Source organism: Haliotis cracherodii, unplaced genomic scaffold, assembly GCF_022045235.1.
Source record: "Haliotis cracherodii isolate W230 unplaced genomic scaffold, xgHalCrac1.p SCAF_11, whole genome shotgun sequence".
Lineage (NCBI taxonomy): Eukaryota > Metazoa > Mollusca > Gastropoda > Lepetellida > Haliotidae > Haliotis > Haliotis cracherodii.
This window is the reverse complement of record NW_027266266.1, coordinates 34779805-34801139: the sequence shown is the minus strand read 5'-3', so window position 1 is coordinate 34801139 and position 21335 is coordinate 34779805. Positions and strand designations below refer to the sequence as shown.

Here is a 21335-nt window from a genome sequence, read left to right as displayed (position 1 = left end):
CTAGATCTCCACTGAAAACAGAGAATGTTTATTTCCATTCTGTCATGACTAAATAAAACGCGAACTCTTTGGTTGTGGCAAATATATTTAGTGAAGCGGCATGGGTTTTGAGTCCAGTGTTTCGAGTGGTTTGTCGATCCGAATTACGGAATCACCGACAACAGCCTGTGAACAAAATATCGCGCTGTTTATGCGGGGTAAAGCTGTTTGTATACACAGTAATACTTCATGCAAACATATGACAGGCATTGAAATCATGTAAGCACGGCAATTTGGTAAGATAACAAGAAGTGGGCACCCCTAAAGAAAACTAAGCAAGCTTTGAAAAGCTTCGTTCCACACAGCACCTCACCACTGTGATGTCATATCGCTAATTGTGACGCAAAAGATATGACGTCGTAGTCGTATATCGAAAGCTCTCTGTTGTCCCCAAAACTTTAACTACATTCTCTTCTTTCTTGTTTTCTGCACGAAATGCATTGTCACACATTCTCTGAATATTGTAGTAATCGCAACTTTGCATTTTGTAACCTGTAATTTTAGATATAATTAGTTAAATATGCCTACCGACAATGACTGAAAAAAGTACTATTCTGTTTCAATCAGAGGGGGTTTATTATTGTGATTTAATAGCCTCTAAATGACCAATCAGAATCGAGTAATTTCCAAATTCATGGTAGAATGATTGATAAACACATGCTTATGATATAGTCGGAAAGGTACAATGGACTCTTATGATTATGGAAATGTTTGTGTCGCTCATGTTCCAGCCATACGGCGATAAGAACAACTGTTTAGCAGAACAACCAAGAGTTGTCTGTTCTTGCATACTGCTCAAATGATACTTGTCAGCCCTATTTACAACATGTCCCCAGCCATGTTGCCAAGACTCAATCGTGTACAAGCAGCAGTGGTATGACTGGAATAGTGCTCAGGCCATTTTCTCTCTCGTTCACAACATTTGTCAGGGATCTGGAATCAAAGGTTGTACCAGAGGAGCATATATATGTCATATCTACCCTTATCATGTGACTCCCTACCCCCAACTAAGTGGTTCACGTGACACAATATCGGCCAAGATTTACCAAGCAGATTCGATTGAACCAACATGGTGGTGACCAACAGCCAGGATATAGCTGACGGAATGCTCCGTTCAGCATTAAAGCCCACGAACTTAACCCACAACTTAGGGAAGCAACTGCGTAGAAAATCAGTAGATTTTAAATACATAACAGGAATGTGTGCTCGATCCCTCCCCAACTCAGCTTTTGTCCAAAACATTTATGACACAAAGCAAAGCTTTGTAGTAATAGTTGCAACAAACATTTACAGTGCCAGCTGATGTATATCCTGTTACCCATGTATTCCCACGAGCCAACTGACCTGGTTGCGTAATCTCACAGTTGATACCGGAACTCCCGACAGGGCACTGGCATCTGCACGTGCTTCCAAATCGCTCGTTTGTTCCGCCGTTCTGGCAAGCTGTCTGGTCGCATGCTGTTGGAGAACAGTGCGATACCCTAAACATGCTACTCGTAAATACACAAAAATCTGTGCAAAATGTATTCATAAAAGAAATATAGGATAATTACGATGGAATGGACTGTATGTCTGTGTCTTCTAGTGTAAGTACAACTAATCACAGACCAGTCCATTTCATGCCATTGTCAATCGATATTTTCATGAAAGTCATTCCCTTTCAAAATGCTGAAAATATCTAAAGGGGGAAATTGACAACAAAAGGTGATGTCCCCATTTATGTAATTCCCATGATACACTACACGGTAGTGTCGCTATTTTACTGAACTTTCATCGGGCTAACACGAAAACGCAACCTTCACCCACCCTACACAACAATCTACACCCACCATGCACTACAACCTACACCCACCCAACATAACAACCTACACCGACCCTACACAACAATCTACACCCACCCTACACTACAACCTACACCAATCCTACACAACAACCTACACCCACCCTGAACAACAACCTACACCAATCCTACACAACAACCTACACCCACCCTACACAACAACCTACACCCATCCTGCACTACAACCTACACCCATCCTACACAACAACCTACACCCATCCTACACAACAACCTACACCCATCCTGTACTACAACCTACACCCACCCTGCACAACAACCTACACTCACCCAACATAACAACCTACACCGACCCTACACAACAACCTACACCGACCCTACACAACAACCTACACCGACCCTACACAACAACCTACACTCACCCTACACAACAACCTACACCGACCCTACACAACAACCTACACCCATCCTGCACTACAACCTACACCCATCCTACACAACAACCTACACCCATCCTACACAACAACCTACACCCACCCTACACAACAACCTACACCCACCCTACACAACAATCTACACCCACCCTGCACAACAACCTACACTCACCCAACATAACAACCTACACCGACCCTACACAACAACCTACACCCATCCTGCACTACAACCTACACCCATCCTACACAACAACCTACACCCATCCTACACAACAACCTACACCCATCCTACACAACAACCTACACCGACCCTACATAACAACCTACACCCATCCTACACAACAACCTACACCGACCCTACACTACAACCTACACCGACCCTACACAACAACCCACACCCATCCTACACAACAACCCACACCCATCCTACACAACAACCTACACCCATCCTACACAACAACCTACACCCACCCTACACAACAACCTACACCGACCCTACACTACAACCTACACCGACCCTACACAACAACCTACACCCATCCTACACTACAACCTACACCGACCCTACACAACAACCTACACCGACCCTACACTACAACCTACACCCACCCTGCACTACAACCTACACCCATCCTACACAACAACCTACATCGACCCTACACAACAACCTACACCCACCCTACACAACAACCTACACCCACCCTACACAACAACCTACACCCACCCTACACAACAACCTACACCCACCCTACACAACAACCTACATCGACCCTACACAACAACCTACACCCATCCTGCACTACAACCTACACCCATCCTACACAACAACCTACACCCATCCTGCACTACAACCTACACCCATCCTACACTACAACCTACACCCATCCTGAACAACAATCTACACCCACTCTGCACTACAACCTACACCCATCCTACACTACAACCTACACCCACCCTACACAACAACCTACACCCACCCTACACAACAACCTACACCGACCCTACACAACAACCTACACCGACCCTACACAACAACCTACACCCACCCTACACTACAACCTACACCCACCCTACACAACAACCTACACCCACCCTACACAACAACCTACACCCATCCTACACTACAACCTACACCCATCCTGAACAACAATCTACACCCACTCTGCACTACAACCTACACCCATCCTACACTACAACCTACACCGACCCTACACAATAACCTACACCCACCCTACACTACAACCTACACCGACCCTACACTACAACCTACACCCATCCTGCACTACAACCTACACCCATCCTGCACTACAACCTACACCCATCCTACACAACAACCTACACCCATCCTGAACAACAACCTACACCCATCCTGCACTACAACCTACACCCATCCTGCACTACAACCTACACCCATCCTGCACTACAACCTACACCCATCCTGCACTACAACCTACACCCTATTAGGCGAAGGTCCGCCAACAAATATGTATACAACAAAGATAACTTGTAATGTTAACAGCGATAGAGGTTGCCGAACTCATCATTCAGATGGAGTGTACTCACGGATAATAATTCGAGCTCCACAAAATTCACCAGAAAATCCATTGGCGCACTGGCACACACAGCGTCCGCCACTCAGCACCTGTGTACCGCCATTCTGACAGAGTGGGGAGTTGGCGTCACAGACTGGCGAAAATAATAATAATAATAATAATCATCATCATCATCATCATCATAATCATCAACGCCACACTATAATAATAACGACTCATCCTCACCACCGTAATGATCATAATAGTTACTACACCTACATCATCATTATCATCATCATCAGTGCATCGTCATTGTCATCAGCATTACCATGATCATTTCGTGAGGCAAGCGACTCAAGAAACATGTCTTGACTCCGACAAGAAACACGACCTCAATTATTATTGTTTTAAGCCACAATTGTCACATGCAACCTACCGGGTGTTTCGCAAAATCGTCCATTGAATGCTACTGGGCAGGCGCAGTTGCACTGTGCGTTCGGTGATGGGAAACCGCCGTTACGGCACGGGTTTGATGCGCAGGCTAAAATGATAAACTTGTTTATATATCTTATCTATACTCGTTTTTGTTGATATAAACATGTATGAACTAACTGAACATTTTCTAATTCTCACATATTGTTTATTCACGATGATTTGTAAAGTTGAGTATTATCCTGACAAAGTTTTAGCAGCGAGTACTTCCCTCCCGGACTTTGAGATGGGACATATCACTTTCAAGACAAAACGACCACAGAATATCACATACCGTCTTGTTTTGTTTGTTAGTTGTTTAAGACCGCACTTACAGCGATATTCCAGCTATATGACCGCGTGAAGAATACGACGGTGGTCTATAAATAGTCGAGTCATTGATATCATGAACAATTGGGATACGATGACATGCACTAACCAAGTCAGGGAGCCTGACCGTTAGTCGCCTTTTACGACAAGCATAGGTTGCTGAAGATCTATTCTCTTATTCTCCACCGGGATCTTCACGGGTAACGCATACTGTCTGGAGATAAACATGCAAACGTAATATTGTGAAAAGTCTTTTATTTTAAAGATCGTTACTCTTCATAATGCCCATGAAGTTTTTATTATCATGCTTGTATGATCAGCCCACAATAAGGCCATGTTAAAACTCACTCAAAAACAATGACTTGTGGGTGTCCCAAGCGCCGAAATTTGCACGAACACGCACACGCACGCACGCACGCACGCACGCACGCACGCACGCACGCACGCATGCATGCACGCAATGTTGCTAAATAAGTGCATTAATCTTATAATCTCGAGTGCGACGTTAAAACCCCCATTAATTTTCGACTCGTCTCGCCTCACCTTACTCGTGCCAGGAAGTTAGCAACGTCGAAACAGAACTCAGAGTGATCCTTGTTTTGTCAGCACCATACCTGTAGCTTTAACTTAACTGGTAAACATTTAAGAACTAAATTACTTCGGGGTTTCCTCCAATATCATGTTGTCACGCCGTGGTATAACTGAACTATTGTTCAAGGCGACGTCAAACCCAAGTCACTCAAACTCACTGCAACGCGCTATGCTAACACTCACTGTCGCACAGTTGTCCGGTATATCCCGTGTTGCACTGGCAGGAGCACGGACTGGTTGCCGTTGCTTCGACCAGAGCACCGAACCGGCAGTTGAGCGAGCACCGAGGACCTGGGAACACGGCATCAGTACTAAACATCACAGGCATCATATACATACACAGAGAATAGTATTGCCAATAACATATTTATCTTATCCAGTGATGGTTTTTTGACAATGTCAGATATAAACATGTTATTTGACGAGAAAACACCAGTGTTCTATTTATTACGTAGTTTGTTTGTGATCTACACCATCGTGCTCTGAAAACATAGTGTCACTGAGGCACTGGGGCAGATTGAGTGTCGAATGTATTAAATATCATTTTACAAAAGTGATGTTTCACCCGAGTGAAATTTGGATTTTTTATTTTCAGAATTCGTCACATAATGAACAGTCCATGACATAACACATGACCTCATTCTTTCCTTGTTGACGTCACTGCAGTAAATGTGAATTGTGATGTCACTATGTTCATTGAATTCATATATTGATAACAGAACCAAAGAGAAACTGAGGATTTAGCCCACTGAAGAATTACGCAAATATATATTAGATGGTCACACCTGTTTCACACTGGTTACCAGAGAAGCCAGGAAGGCAGGTGCATGGACAAACGCCATTCGAGGGTTGGGGGACACGCTGGGGGGTTCCTCCGTTCATACAGAACTGGCGACCATCGCAAACTAAAGGAAATGACACCTCAGGTAAACACAGGTACGAAGAACACAGTCTGTAATGCGCATTCACACTCATACACATTGATTCGCCAGGCAGCATTAGTTCAAATAGTCCTAGCGTCCTGTAAATGATAAAGCCTGTGCCAGAATGACCAGTTGTTGAGCAACGCTCCACGCAGTTGAGGTTCAATGACACACAACCCGCCAGGCCTGACACTGTTAACCAGGCGATCCACATTAGTCCTTCTTTTTAATAGCATGGGCTAGCGCCTTGGTCAGACATTTCTAACAAAATCTTTTAGTTATGAAGAACACCCGACAACACAGAACTGATCTGTAAAAGGCATCAGGAAGAATTATATCTGCGTGTTTTCCGAACAAACACTTGTTGATTTGAGTTATGTTTTATAACTCAACATTATGAAAATTTTCAAGAAATTGTTCGCAATAAAACATTTTTATATATACCGAGTAATCATGTGGAGAGAGGAAAGCAAAAACAATTGTAAACAATGCTCACATCGTGTTTCACAGCGAGATCCCGCGTAATCAGAGGGACAGACACAGACACACTGTCCATTCTGCTGGCTGACACGCCCGTTATTCAGACACGTGAAGGTAGCACATGGATCGACTGAAAGAACACATAATTGTTCATCTCTATCGTAATAGGTGTTTCAAGAAGACATCTTGAGTGGGAGTAGGCTCGAGAAATTTGGAGAAGTCCCTGAGAGGTTTCATTCAAGTTAAATTTAATTATACAAATCAATCTCAGTTTATGATGACCCTACGTAAAGATATCATATGAATGAGATCTGTTACGTCAGTTCTTTCATTGAAGGATTTTTAGTTACAATAAACAAATCAACGATTCATGACTTCTGTTTTATAATTTCTCAGATACCTTCGATGCCTCTCAATATTATGACGAAGCTTAATCAGAAAGAACTAGTATTGCATATGAAGTACATATGGCGTTCTTGTCACTGACGTAATAGTTAAGAAGCAATAAAAACATTTTATTCTCCATCAGAGAATTATATAAAGTACATTGCTACATGCACAATCATCATGGATATTATAATGTGTCATTCAGACAGAGTGTATCATAATCTGAAAAACAACAAAGCAGCTTATCTCCGGTTTACATCATAACCAAACAGCTTCATGATTAAGCATATGCAATATTCCTTGCAACCTGTGTGCAAAGCATTATGCTGTTATATGAAAGACATACATGTTATAACAAGCTGAAATTAAACATACAAAACATAACCGGAAATTCGTTCTGAAATAACATCAAACACTATATAATAATGTATATTGATGGTAAGCACCACAACGTAATGGAAACTTATCCTGTACAATACTAATATGTGCCAACGCCAACGAAAATTACATAGAATTCAGGTCTATGAAATAGACGATAATGAAGGCAGCACACAACAAGCCGAAAAAACAACACAAACAGGTATACCAATTGTGAAATGTTTGAAAGTATGATGTATATAGCCAGAACGTTAAAATCCAGAGCATATCTTTTGAAAAGAGCATCTGAGGAAAGGCAGAGAGAATGCGGATGTTCATTCTCTATTTTTTTCAAAGCATCACACAGCAAGTATTGAAACATGGGTATTGAAATGGCCCCGTCGTGCATACACACATTAAACTGTCCATTGTGGGGACAAAGAATCAACTAGCAGAGATTGAAATACGAGTATTGAAGTAGCTGATACAGGCGTGGAAAAAGTTGCACAAGCGCTAAAACAAGGGTATTGAAATGGTATCAGCAAGCACAAGATCCGGACTGTCTCTGACATCTGCAAAGCATCATACACGAGCTGCAACAAGGGCATTGAAATGGTCTCAACATGCATAGAGACAAAGAAGTATATTTCGGATGTAAAGTTATTCAGACAGCAAGATCCGGAACATATGAATGCCATGCATAGTATAGAAGAGTTGACATGACACCATGCTGTCATACTTCCAGTATTCTCGCACTGCAGTCCAAAGTATCCGTCCATGCATACACATTGGCATCTATCCAGATCGATATCCCATGTGCCCTCCTGGGAACAGCCGAGTTCAGCAGCCGTGCACTGTGGACCTAATGGTGATACTCGTAACGACTGAGTGAAGGGGACAACAGGAAAGCACGCAAAATAGGTGAATCCAAAATGCAAATGTCAGGTATTCTGATGAAGACATCAAGCCTGAGAAGAAACAACTAGGTCTGATAGTATTGATCTAAGACCAGTAAACACAGACAACATTATTATGCAGAGATGTTCGATCTAAATAGGATACAAAGACGAGAAGACAGTCATTTATAAAGGACAAGAACATGTAGAACCATGGAAGGGCTGAAATTGGTGTGAATAGAAAGATTGTTGAAACGAGTTTTCCTCTTCTGAATAGAAGGAAAGATAAGCCTACTCTGGCCTTGGCAGGTGTCTCCAGTGAAACCAACTTTGCAGAGACATATGCAGGTGTCAGTGTCAGTCTCAGCAGTTCCAGCTTGGTCACAGTTTAGACCAGGACAAACCGCAGACCGGTCATCTGAAACATGACATCTGTTGTGAGGAACTATAGTGAACATTGTAACGATATATTTAGGCTTTACAGCCATATAAACCCATTTGGGGGAAAGCGAAGCATTTCCATAATTCAAATCTGCTGTGATACAAATCGATGCCGTCCCTCCACTAAAATGGAAGCTAAGCTGTTGCACCTACTCACAAAATGTATTACACAAAGCAGTAACTGTTACAACCGCATAGCTGTAAATAAAGCGATTAAACCCTTTCCATAACCAGACGAAACTTCAATATGTGAGTGTGGCATCAGAGATACTCGTAAGCTATAGAGGAATACGTGTCTTTTCTTATACACATGGTACACTTATACATTTTGATATTTCGTCCTCACACCCAGTAATGCAGCAAACACATATGTACCGGGTTCACATCTAGGACCAGAATATCCTGGCCTGCACTGGCACTGGCATGTACTGGTAATTAACATTGTACCAGAATCGTCACAGTCAGCAAATGGACACCCATTATTATCTGCAAACAAAATTATTAAATAGGGTAAACGAAATACTCATAATAATATGAGTGATTGTCCTCATAATATGGGAATTAGAATCAGTCATCGTTTAAGTCTAAAGTTTTAAATTAGTTTTAAGAACGATCGGATGAGATGTAAACAATGTAAATATTACTTATTATCTGGGCTTTCTTAATTATAGTAAGTCCACTAGTATCTTTGTCTTTGAAATGGTTACTGTCACGTGTATGTGAAGTTAGAAGCTATTGTACCCGGTTGACAGGAATCCCCAGAGTATCCGGCTTTGCAGACACATTTGCAGTTGTTGACATCTCTGAAGTCTGTCCCACTATCGTTACAGATTAGACTGGTACAGGTCTGACCTGGTGGCCTGATTGGTGCCTGGGTTGTTAGGTTGGGAAAGCTTGATCCTAAATCAAGCAATCGTATTGTTCAGAGTAATGTATATGTAACTAAAGATTGAGAGGGAAAAAACAAGCAAATCAACATTTTTTTTAAGAAAGTATGTCACTTAGACAAGAAATGCAAGAATATTAATGTGTGCAATGCAGAGGCAGTTTATGTTTCTTCATCACCACAGCGAGCCAAGAACAGTGTCCTGGTGCTGTTCTCGGTGGACTACCTTCCCCTAAAGGTATTCAAAAGTACTTCAACATTACTAAATACAAAAATGTTAAAACTTTTGTAGATGACTGAAGGGCATGCGAGAGATGTCAATCACATTGAAAAGGTGAAGGAAAGAATTAGCCCTCTGACACGACTTCCCAGAAAATCCACGTCTACAGATACATCGACAATTTCTGATATCTCTCCTGGCTGTCCCTGACTCGTTACAGTTAAGGCTAGTGCACGTTTGTCCAGTTGGGGCTGAAGTTGATCGTTGTGGTAACACCTGGTCCTAAAGATTTATTCACGACATGCTTAAATAAAACGGATTTCTTTTCAAATAAAGTGGGGGAGTGAAGATATTGAATGAAATAAATCTTAAATAAGACATGAGAAACCGGCGTCTTATAGATGATAGAAATGTATATAAAAGATGTCATGCACATTGAGTAGGTGCAAAAGAAAGAAAAAATTACCCCTCTGACACGAGTCCCCAGAAAATCCACGTCTACAGACACATCTACAATTTCTGATATCTCTTCTGGCTGTCCCTGACTCGTTACAGTTAAGGCTGGTACACGTTTGTCCAGTTGGGGCTGAAGTTGATCGTGGTGGTACACCTGGTCCTAAAGATTTATTCACGACATGCTTAAATAAAACGATTTCTTTTCAAATGAAGCGGGGGAGTGAAGATATTGAAAGAAATAAATCTCAAATAAGACATGAGAAACTGGCGTCTTATAGATGATAGAAATGTATATAAGAGTTGTCATGCACATTGAATAGGTGCAAAAGAAAGAAAGAATTACCCCTCTGACACGAGTCCCCAGAAAATCCACGTCTACAGATACATCGACAATTTCTGATATCTCTTCTGGATGTCCCTGACTCGTTACAGTTTAGGCTGGTACACGTTTGTCCAGTTGGGGCTGAAGTTGATCGTGGTGGTACACCTGGTCCTAAAGATTTATTCACGACATGCTTAAATAAAACGGATCTCTTTTCAAATAAAGTGGGGGAGTGAAGATATTGAAAGAAATAAATCTCAAATAAGATATGAGAAACCGGCGTCTTATAGATGATAGAAATGTATATGAAAGATGTCATGCACATTGAGTAGGTACAAAAAAGAGAAAGAATTACCCCTCTGACACGAGTCCCCCGAAAATCCACGTCTACAGATACATCGACAATTTCTGATATCTCTTCTGGCTGTCCCTGACTCGTTACAGTTAAGGCTGGTACACGTTTGTCCAGTTGGGGCTGAAGTTGATCGTGGTGGTACACCTGGTCCTAAAGATTTATTCACGACATGCTTAAATAAAACGATTTCTTTTCAAATGAAGCGGGGGAATGAAGATCTTGAATGAAATAAATCTCAAATAAGACATGAGAAACCGGCGCCTTATAGATGATAGAAATGTATATGAAAGATGTCATGCACATTGAATAGGTGCAAAAGAAAGAAAGAATTACCCCTCTGACACGAGTCCCCAGAAAATCCACGTCTACAGACACATCTACAATTTCTAATATCTCTTCTGGCTGTCCCTGACTCGTTACAGTTAAGGCTGGTGCACGTTTGTCCAGTTGGGGCTGAAGTTGATCGTGGTGGTACACCTGGTCCTAAAGATTTATTCACGACATGCTTAAATAAAACGATTTCTTTTCAAATGAAGCGGGGGAGTGAAGATATTGAAAGAAATAAATCTCAAATAAGACATGAGAAACCGGCGTCTTATAGATGATAGAAATGTATATAAGAGTTGTCATGCACATTGAATAGGTGCAAAAGAAAGAAAGAATTACCCCTCTGACACGAGTCCCCAGAAAATCCACGTCTACAGATACATTGACAATTTCTGATATCTCTTTTGGCTGTCCCTGACTCGTTACAGTTAAGGCTGGTACACGTTTGTCCAGTTGGGGCTGAAGTTGATCGTGGTGGTACACCTGGTCCTAAAGATTTATTCACGACATGCTTAAATAAAACGGATTTCTTTTCAAATAAAGTGGGGGAGTGAAGATATTGAATGAAATAAATCTCAAATAAGACATGAGAAACCGGCGTCTTATAGATGATAGAAATGTATATAAAAGATGTCATGCACATTGAATAGGTGCAAAAGAAAGAAAGAATTACCCCTCTGACACGAGTCCCCGGAAAATCCACGTCTACAGATACATCGACAATTTCTGATATCTCTTCTGGCTGTCCCTGACTCGTTACAGTTAAGGCTAGTGCACGTTTGTCTAGTTGGGGCTGAAGTTGATCGTGGTGGTACACCTGGTCCTAAAGATTTATTCACGACATGCTTCAATCAAACGATTTCTTTTCAAATAAAGTGGGGGAGTGAAGATATTGAAAGAAATAAATCTCAAATAAGACATGAGAAACCGGCGTCTTATAGATGATAGAAATGTATATAAGAGTTGTCATGCACATTGAATAGGTGCAAAAGAAAGAAAGAATTACCCCTCTGACACGAGTCCCCAGAAAATCCACGTCTACAGATACATCGACAATTTCTGATATCTCTCCTGGCTGTCCCTGACTCGTTACAGTTTAGGCTGGTACACGTTTGTCCAGTTGGGGCTGAAGTTGATCGTGGTGGTACACCTGGTCCTAAAGATTTATTCACGACATGCTTAAATAAAACGATTTCTTTTGAAATGAAGTGGGGGAGTGAAGATATTGAATGAAATAAATCTCAAATAAGACATGAGAAACCGGCGTCTTATAGATGATAGAAATGTATATAAAAGATGTCATGCACATTGAATAGGTGCAAAAGAAAGAAAGAATTACCCCTCTGACACGAGTCCCCAGAAAATCCACGTCTACAGATACATCGACAATTTCTGATATCTCTTCTGGATGTCCCTGACTCGTTACAGTTAAGGCTGGTACACGTTTGTCCAGTTGGGGCTGAAGTTGATCGTGGTGGTACACCTGGTCCTAAAGATGTATTCACGACATGCTTAAATAAAACGATTTCTTTTCAAATGAAGCGGGGGAATGAAGATCTTGAATGAAATAAATCTCAAATAAGACATGAGAAACCGGCGTCTTATAGATGATAGAAATGTATATGAAAGATGTCATGCACATTGAGTAGGTGCAAAAGAAAGAAAGAATTATCCCTCTGACACGAGTCCCCAGAAAATCCACGTCTACAGATACATCGACAATTTCTGATATCTCTCCTGGCTGTCCCTGACTCGTTACAGTTAAGTCTGGTACACGTTTGTCCAGTTGGGGCTGAAGTTGATCGTGGTGGTACACCTGGTCCTAAAGATTTATTCACGACATGCTTAAATAAAACGGATTTCTTTTCAAATAAAGTGGGGGAGTGAAGATATTGAAAGAAATAAATCTCAAATAAGACATGAGAAACCGGCGTCTTATAGATGATAGAAATGTATATGAAAAATGTCATGCACATTGAATAGGTGCAAAAGAAAGAAAGAATTACCCCTCTGACACGAGTCCCCCGAAAATCCACGTCTACAGATACATCGACAATTTCTGATATCTCTCCTGGCTGTCCCTGACTCGTTACAGTTTAGGCTGGTACACGTTTGTCCAGTTGGGGCTGAAGTTGATCGTGGTGGTACACCTGGTCCTAAAGATTTATTCACGACATGCTTAAATAAAACGGATTTCTTTTCCAATAAAGTGGGGGAGTGAAGATATTGAATGAAATAAATCTCAAATAAGACATGAGAAACCGGCGCCTTATAGATGATAGAAATGTATATAAGAGTTGTCATGCACATTGAATAGGTGCAAAAGAAAGAAAGAATTACCCCTCTGACACGAGTCCCCAGAAAATCCACGTCTACAGACACATCTACAATTTCTGATATCTCTCCTGGCTGTCCCTGACTCGTTACAGTTAAGGCTGGTACACGTTTGTCCAGTTGGGGCTGAAGTTGATCGTGGTGGTACACCTGGTCCTAAAGATTTATTCACGACATGCTTAAATAAAACGGATTTCTTTTGAAATGAAGTGGGGGAGTGAAGATATTGAATGAAATAAATCTCAAATAAGACATGAGAAAGCGGCGTCTTATAGATGATAGAAATGTATATAAAAGATGTCATGCACATTGAATAGGTGCAAAAGAAAGAAAGAATTACCCCTCTGACACGAGTCCCCAGAAAATCCACGTCTACAGATACATCGACAATTTCTGATATCTCTCCTGGCTGTCCCTGACTCGTTACAGTTAAGGCTGGTACACGTTTGTCCAGTTGGGGCTGAAGTTGATCGTGGTGGTACACCTGGTCCTAAAGATTTATTCACGACATGCTTAAATAAAACGGATTTCTTTTGAAATGAAGTGGGGGAGTGAAGATATTGAATGAAATAAATCTCAAATAAGACATGAGAAAGCGGCGTCTTATAGATGATAGAAATGTATATAAAAGATGTCATGCACATTGAATAGGTGCAAAAGAAAGAAAGAATTACCCCTCTGACACGAGTCCCCAGAAAATCCACGTCTACAGATACATCGACAATTTCTGATATCTCTCCTGGCTGTCCCTGACTCGTTACAGTTAAGGCTGGTACACGTTTGTCCAGTTGGGGCTGAAGTTGATCGTGGTGGTACACCTGGTCCTAAAGATTTATTCACGACATGCTTAAATAAACGGATTTCTTTTCAAATAAAGTGGGGGAGTGAAGATATTGAATGAAATAAATCTCAAATGAGACATGAGAAACCGGCGTCTTATAGATGATAGAAATGTATATAAAAGATGTCATGCACATTGAATAGGTGCAAAAGAAAGAAAGAATTACCCCTCTGACACGAGTCCCCCGAAAATCCACGTCTACAGATACATCGACAATTTCTGATATCTCTTCTGGCTGTCCCTGACTCGTTACAGTTTAGGCTGGTACATGTTTGTCCAGTTGGGGCTGAAGTTGATCGTGGTGGTACACCTGGTCCTAAAGATTTATTCACGACATGCTTAAATAAAACGATTTCTTTTCAAATGAAGCGGGGGAATGAAGATCTTGAATGAAATAAATCTCAAATAAGACATGAGAAAGCGGCTTCTTATAGATGATAGAAATGTATATAAAAGATGTCATGCACATTGAATAGGTGCAAAAGAAAGAAAGAATTACCCCTCTGACACGAGTCCCCAGAAAATCCACGTCTACAGACACATCTACAATTTCTGATATCTCTTCTGGCTGTCCCTGACTCGTTACAGTTAAGGCTGGTACACGTTTGTCCAGTTGGGGCTGAAGTTGATCGTGGTGGTACACCTGGTCCTAAAGATTCATTCACATGCTTAAATAAAACGGATTTCTTTTCAAATAAAGTGGGGGAGTGAAGATATTGAATGAAATAAATCTCAAATAAGACATGAGAAAGCGGCGTCTTATAGATGATAGAAATGTATATAAAAGATGTCATGCACATTGAATAGGTGCAAAAGAAAGAAAGAATTACCCCTCTGACACGAGTCCCCAGAAAATCCACGTCTACAGACACATCGACAATTTCTGATATCTCTTCTGGATGTCCCTGACTCGTTACAGTTAAGGCTGGTACACGTTTGTCCAGTTGGGGCTGAAGTTGATCGTGGTGGTACACCTGGTCCTAAAGATGTATTCACGACATGCTTAAATAAAACGATTTCTTTTCAAATGAAGCGGGGGAATGAAGATCTTGAATGAAATAAATCTCAAATAAGACATGAGAAACCGGCGTCTTATAGATGATAGAAATGTATATGAAAGATGTCATGCACATTGAGTAGGTGCAAAAGAAAGAAAGAATTATCCCTCTGACACGAGTCCCCAGAAAATCCACGTCTACAGATACATCGACAATTTCTGATATCTCTCCTGGCTGTCCCTGACTCGTTACAGTTAAGTCTGGTACACGTTTGTCCAGTTGGGGCTGAAGTTGATCGTGGTGGTACACCTGGTCCTAAAGATTTATTCACGACATGCTTAAATAAAACGGATTTCTTTTCAAATAAAGTGGGGGAGTGAAGATATTGAAAGAAATAAATCTCAAATAAGACATGAGAAACCGGCGTCTTATAGATGATAGAAATGTATATGAAAAATGTCATGCACATTGAATAGGTGCAAAAGAAAGAAAGAATTACCCCTCTGACACGAGTCCCCCGAAAATCCACGTCTACAGATACATCGACAATTTCTGATATCTCTCCTGGCTGTCCCTGACTCGTTACAGTTTAGGCTGGTACACGTTTGTCCAGTTGGGGCTGAAGTTGATCGTGGTGGTACACCTGGTCCTAAAGATTTATTCACGACATGCTTAAATAAAACGGATTTCTTTTCCAATAAAGTGGGGGAGTGAAGATATTGAATGAAATAAATCTCAAATAAGACATGAGAAACCGGCGCCTTATAGATGATAGAAATGTATATAAGAGTTGTCATGCACATTGAATAGGTGCAAAAGAAAGAAAGAATTACCCCTCTGACACGAGTCCCCAGAAAATCCACGTCTACAGACACATCTACAATTTCTGATATCTCTCCTGGCTGTCCCTGACTCGTTACAGTTAAGGCTGGTACACGTTTGTCCAGTTGGGGCTGAAGTTGATCGTGGTGGTACACCTGGTCCTAAAGATTTATTCACGACATGCTTAAATAAAACGGATTTCTTTTGAAATGAAGTGGGGGAGTGAAGATATTGAATGAAATAAATCTCAAATAAGACATGAGAAAGCGGCGTCTTATAGATGATAGAAATGTATATAAAAGATGTCATGCACATTGAATAGGTGCAAAAGAAAGAAAGAATTACCCCTCTGACACGAGTCCCCAGAAAATCCACGTCTACAGATACATCGACAATTTCTGATATCTCTCCTGGCTGTCCCTGACTCGTTACAGTTAAGGCTGGTACACGTTTGTCCAGTTGGGGCTGAAGTTGATCGTGGTGGTACACCTGGTCCTAAAGATTTATTCACGACATGCTTAAATAAAACGGATTTCTTTTGAAATGAAGTGGGGGAGTGAAGATATTGAATGAAATAAATCTCAAATAAGACATGAGAAAGCGGCGTCTTATAGATGATAGAAATGTATATAAAAGATGTCATGCACATTGAATAGGTGCAAAAGAAAGAAAGAATTACCCCTCTGACACGAGTCCCCAGAAAATCCACGTCTACAGATACATCGACAATTTCTGATATCTCTCCTGGCTGTCCCTGACTCGTTACAGTTAAGGCTGGTACACGTTTGTCCAGTTGGGGCTGAAGTTGATCGTGGTGGTACACCTGGTCCTAAAGATTTATTCACGACATGCTTAAATAAACGGATTTCTTTTCAAATAAAGTGGGGGAGTGAAGATATTGAATGAAATAAATCTCAAATGAGACATGAGAAACCGGCGTCTTATAGATGATAGAAATGTATATAAAAGATGTCATGCACATTGAATAGGTGCAAAAGAAAGAAAGAATTACCCCTCTGACACGAGTCCCCCGAAAATCCACGTCTACAGATACATCGACAATTTCTGATATCTCTTCTGGCTGTCCCTGACTCGTTACAGTTTAGGCTGGTACACGTTTGTCCAGTTGGGGCTGAAGTTGATCGTGGTGGTACACCTGGTCCTAAAGATTTATTCACGACATGCTTAAATAAAACGATTTCTTTTCAAATGAAGCGGGGGAATGAAGATCTTGAATGAAATAAATCTCAAATAAGACATGAGAAAGCGGCTTCTTATAGATGATAGAAATGTATATAAAAGATGTCATGCACATTGAATAGGTGCAAAAGAAAGAAAGAATTACCCCTCTGACACGAGTCCCCAGAAAATCCACGTCTACAGACACATCTACAATTTCTGATATCTCTTCTGGCTGTCCCTGACTCGTTACAGTTAAGGCTGGTACACGTTTGTCCAGTTGGGGCTGAAGTTGATCGTGGTGGTACACCTGGTCCTAAAGATTCATTCACATGCTTAAATAAAACGGATTTCTTTTCAAATAAAGTGGGGGAGTGAAGATATTGAATGAAATAAATCTCAAATAAGACATGAGAAAGCGGCGTCTTATAGATGATAGAAATGTATATAAAAGATGTCATGCACATTGAATAGGTGCAAAAGAAAGAAAGAATTACCCCTCTGACACGAGTCCCCAGAAAATCCACGTCTACAGACACATCTACAATTTCTGATATCTCTTCTGGATGTCCCTGACTCGTTACAGTTAAGGCTGGTACACGTTTGTCCAGTTGGGGCTGAAGTTGATCGTGGTGGTACACCTGGTCCTAAAGATTTATTCACGACATGCTTAAATAAAACGGATTTCTTTTGAAATAAAGTGGGGGAGTGAAGATATTGAATGAAATAAATCTCAAATAAGACATGAGAAACCGGCGTCTGATAGATGATAGAAATGTATATAAAAGATGTCATGCACATTGAATAGGTGCAAAAGAAAGAAAGAATTACCCCTCTGACACGAGTCCCCAGAAAATCCACGTCTACAGATACATCGACAATTTCTGATATCTCTTCTGGCTGTCCCTGACTCGTTACAGTTAAGGCTGGTACACGTTTGTCCAGTTGGGGCTGAAGTTGATCGTGGTGGTACACCTGGTCCTAAAGATTTATTCACGACATGCTTAAATAAAACGGATTTCTTTTGAAATGAAGTGGGAGAGTGAAGATATTGAATGAAATAAATCTCAAATAAGACATGAGAAACCGGCGTCTTATAGATGATAGAAATGTATATAAAAGATGTCATGCACATTGAGTAGGTGCAAAAGAAAGAAAGAATTACCCCTCTGACACGAGTCCCCAGAAAATCCACGTCTACAGATACATCGACAATTTCTGATATCTCTCCTGGCTGTCCCTGACTCGTTACAGTTAAGGCTGGTACACGTTTGTCCAGTTGGGGCTGAAGTTGATCGTGGTGGTACACCTGGTCCTAAAGATTTATTCACGACATGCTTAAATAAACGGATTTCTTTTCAAATAAAGTGGGGGAGTGAAGATATTGAATGAAATAAATCTCAAATGAGACATGAGAAACCGGCGTCTTATAGATGATAGAAATGTATATAAAAGATGTCATGCACATTGAATAGGTGCAAAAGAAAGATTTACCCCTCTGACACGAGTCCCCCGAAAATCCACGTCTACAGATACATCGACAATTTCTGATATCTCTTCTGGCTGTCCCTGACTCGTTACAGTTTAGGCTGGTACATGTTTGTCCAGTTGGGGCTGAAGTTGATCGTGGTGGTACACCTGGTCCTAAAGATTTATTCACGACATGCTTAAATAAAACGATTTCTTTTCAAATGAAGCGGGGGAATGAAGATCTTGAATGAAATAAATCTCAAGTAAGACATGAGAAACCGGCTTCTTATAGATGATAGAAATGTATATAAAAGATGTCATGCACATTGAATAGGTGCAAAAGAAAGAAAGAATTACCCCTCTGACACGAGTCCCCAGAAAATCCACGTCTACAGACACATCTACAATTTCTGATATCTCTTCTGGCTGTCCCTGACTCGTTACAGTTAAGGCTGGTACACGTTTGTCCAGTTGGGGCTGAAGTTGATCGTGGTGGTACACCTGGTCCTAAAGATTCATTCACATGCTTAAATAAAACGGATTTCTTTTCAAATAAAGTGGGGGAGTGAAGATATTGAATGAAATAAATCTCAAATAAGACATGAGAAACCGGCTTCTTATAGATGATAGAAATGTATATAAAAGATGTCTTGCACATTGAATAGGTGCAAAAGAAAGAAAGAATTACCCCTCTGACACGAGTCCCCAGAAAATCCACGTCTACAGACACATCTACAATTTCTGATATCTCTTCTGGATGTCCCTGACTCGTTACAGTTAAGGCTGGTACACGTTTGTCCAGTTGGGGCTGAAGTTGATCGTGGTGGTACACCTGGTCCTAAAGATTTATTCACGACATGCTTAAATAAAACGGATTTCTTTTGAAATAAAGTGGGGGAGTGAAGATATTGAATGAAATAAATCTCAAATAAGACATGAGAAACCGGCGTCTGATAGATGATAGAAATGTATATAAAAGATGTCATGCACATTGAATAGGTGCAAAAGAAAGAAAGAATTACCCCTCTGACACGAGTCCCCGGAAAATCCACGTCTACAGATACATCGACAATTTCTGATATCTCTTCTGGCTGTCCCTGACTCGTTACAGTTAAGGCTGGTACACGTTTGTCCAGTTGGGGCTGAAGTTGATCGTGGTGGTACACCTGGTCCTAAAGATTTATTCACGACATGCTTAAATAAAACGGATTTCTTTTCAAATGAAGCGGGGGAGTGAAGATATTGAATGAAATAAATCTCAAATAAGACATGAGAAAGCGGCGTCTTATAGATGATAGAAATGTATATAAAAGATGTCATGCACATTGAATAGGTGCAAAAGAAAGAAAGAATTACCCCTCTGACACGAGTCCCCAGAAAATCCACGTCTACAGATACATCGACAATTTCTGATATCTCTCCTGGCTGTCCCTGACTCGTTACAGTTAAGGCTGGTACACGTTTGTCCAGTTGGGGCTGAAGTTGATCGTGGTGGTACACCTGGTCCTAAAGATTCATTCACATGCTTAAATAAAACGGATTTCTTTTCAAATAAAGTGGGGGAGTGAAGATATTGAATGAAATAAATCTCAAATAAGACATGAGAAACCGGCTTCTTATAGATGATAGAAATGTATATAAAAGATGTCATGCACATTGAATAGGTGCAAAAGAAAGAAAGAATTACCCCTCTGACACGAGTCCCCCGAAAATCCACGTCTACAGACACATCTACAATTTCTGATATCTCTTCTGGCTGTCCCTGACTCGTTACAGTTAAGGCTGGTACACGTTTGTCCAGTTGGGGCTGAAGTTGATCGTGGTGGTACACCTGGTCCTAAAGATTTATTCACGACATGCTTAAATAAAACGGATTTCTTTTGAAATGAAGTGGGAGAGTGAAGATATTGAATGAAATAAATCTCAAATAAGACATGAGAAACCGGCGTCTTATAGATGATAGAAATGTATATAAAAGATGTCATGCACATTGAATAGGTGCAAAAGAAAGAAAGAATTACCCCTCTGACACGAGTCCCCAGAAAATCCACGTCTACAGACACATCTACAATTTCTGATATCTCTTCTGGATGTCCCTGACTCGTTACAGTTAAGGCTGGTACACGTTTGTCCAGTTGGGGCTGAAGTTGATCGTGGTGGTACACCTGGTCCTAAAGATTCATTCACATGCTTAAATAAAACGGATTTCTTTTCAAATAAAGTGGGGGAGTGAAGATATTGAATGAAATAAATCTCAAATAAGACATGAGAAACCGGCTTCTTATAGATGATAGAAATGTATATAAAAGATGTCTTGCACATTGAATAGGTGCAAAAGAAAGAAAGAATTACCCCTCTGACACGAGTCCCCAGAAAATCCACGTCTACAGACACATCTACAATTTCTGATATCTCTTCTGGATGTCCCTGACTCGTTACAGTTAAG

At 40.8% G+C, this 21335-nt stretch overlaps 1 protein-coding gene across 1 annotated transcript in view; it reads right to left on the bottom strand.

Annotated features, from left to right (window-relative positions):
- Positions 1-21335, bottom strand: part of LOC139456426 (fibrillin-2-like) — a 62914-nt gene that overhangs the window by 11881 nt on the left and 29698 nt on the right. Inside the window, exons 43-67 of the mRNA XM_071238132.1 lie at positions 20246-20395; positions 19912-20061; positions 18914-19063; positions 18585-18734; positions 18251-18400; positions 17253-17402; positions 16920-17069; positions 16586-16735; positions 15918-16067; positions 14587-14736; positions 14254-14403; positions 13920-14069; positions 13252-13401; positions 12252-12401; positions 10919-11068; positions 9421-9579; positions 9055-9165; positions 8534-8656; positions 8082-8204; positions 6615-6728; positions 5981-6100; positions 5379-5486; positions 4240-4344; positions 3835-3957; positions 1384-1497 (exon numbers count right to left, since the gene is read on the bottom strand). Coding sequence (XP_071094233.1) covers positions 1384-1497; positions 3835-3957; positions 4240-4344; positions 5379-5486; positions 5981-6100; positions 6615-6728; positions 8082-8204; positions 8534-8656; positions 9055-9165; positions 9421-9579; positions 10919-11068; positions 12252-12401; positions 13252-13401; positions 13920-14069; positions 14254-14403; positions 14587-14736; positions 15918-16067; positions 16586-16735; positions 16920-17069; positions 17253-17402; positions 18251-18400; positions 18585-18734; positions 18914-19063; positions 19912-20061; positions 20246-20395 — 3450 coding nt within the window. The remainder of the gene's footprint in view (positions 1-1383; positions 1498-3834; positions 3958-4239; positions 4345-5378; positions 5487-5980; positions 6101-6614; positions 6729-8081; positions 8205-8533; positions 8657-9054; positions 9166-9420; positions 9580-10918; positions 11069-12251; positions 12402-13251; positions 13402-13919; positions 14070-14253; positions 14404-14586; positions 14737-15917; positions 16068-16585; positions 16736-16919; positions 17070-17252; positions 17403-18250; positions 18401-18584; positions 18735-18913; positions 19064-19911; positions 20062-20245; positions 20396-21335) is intronic.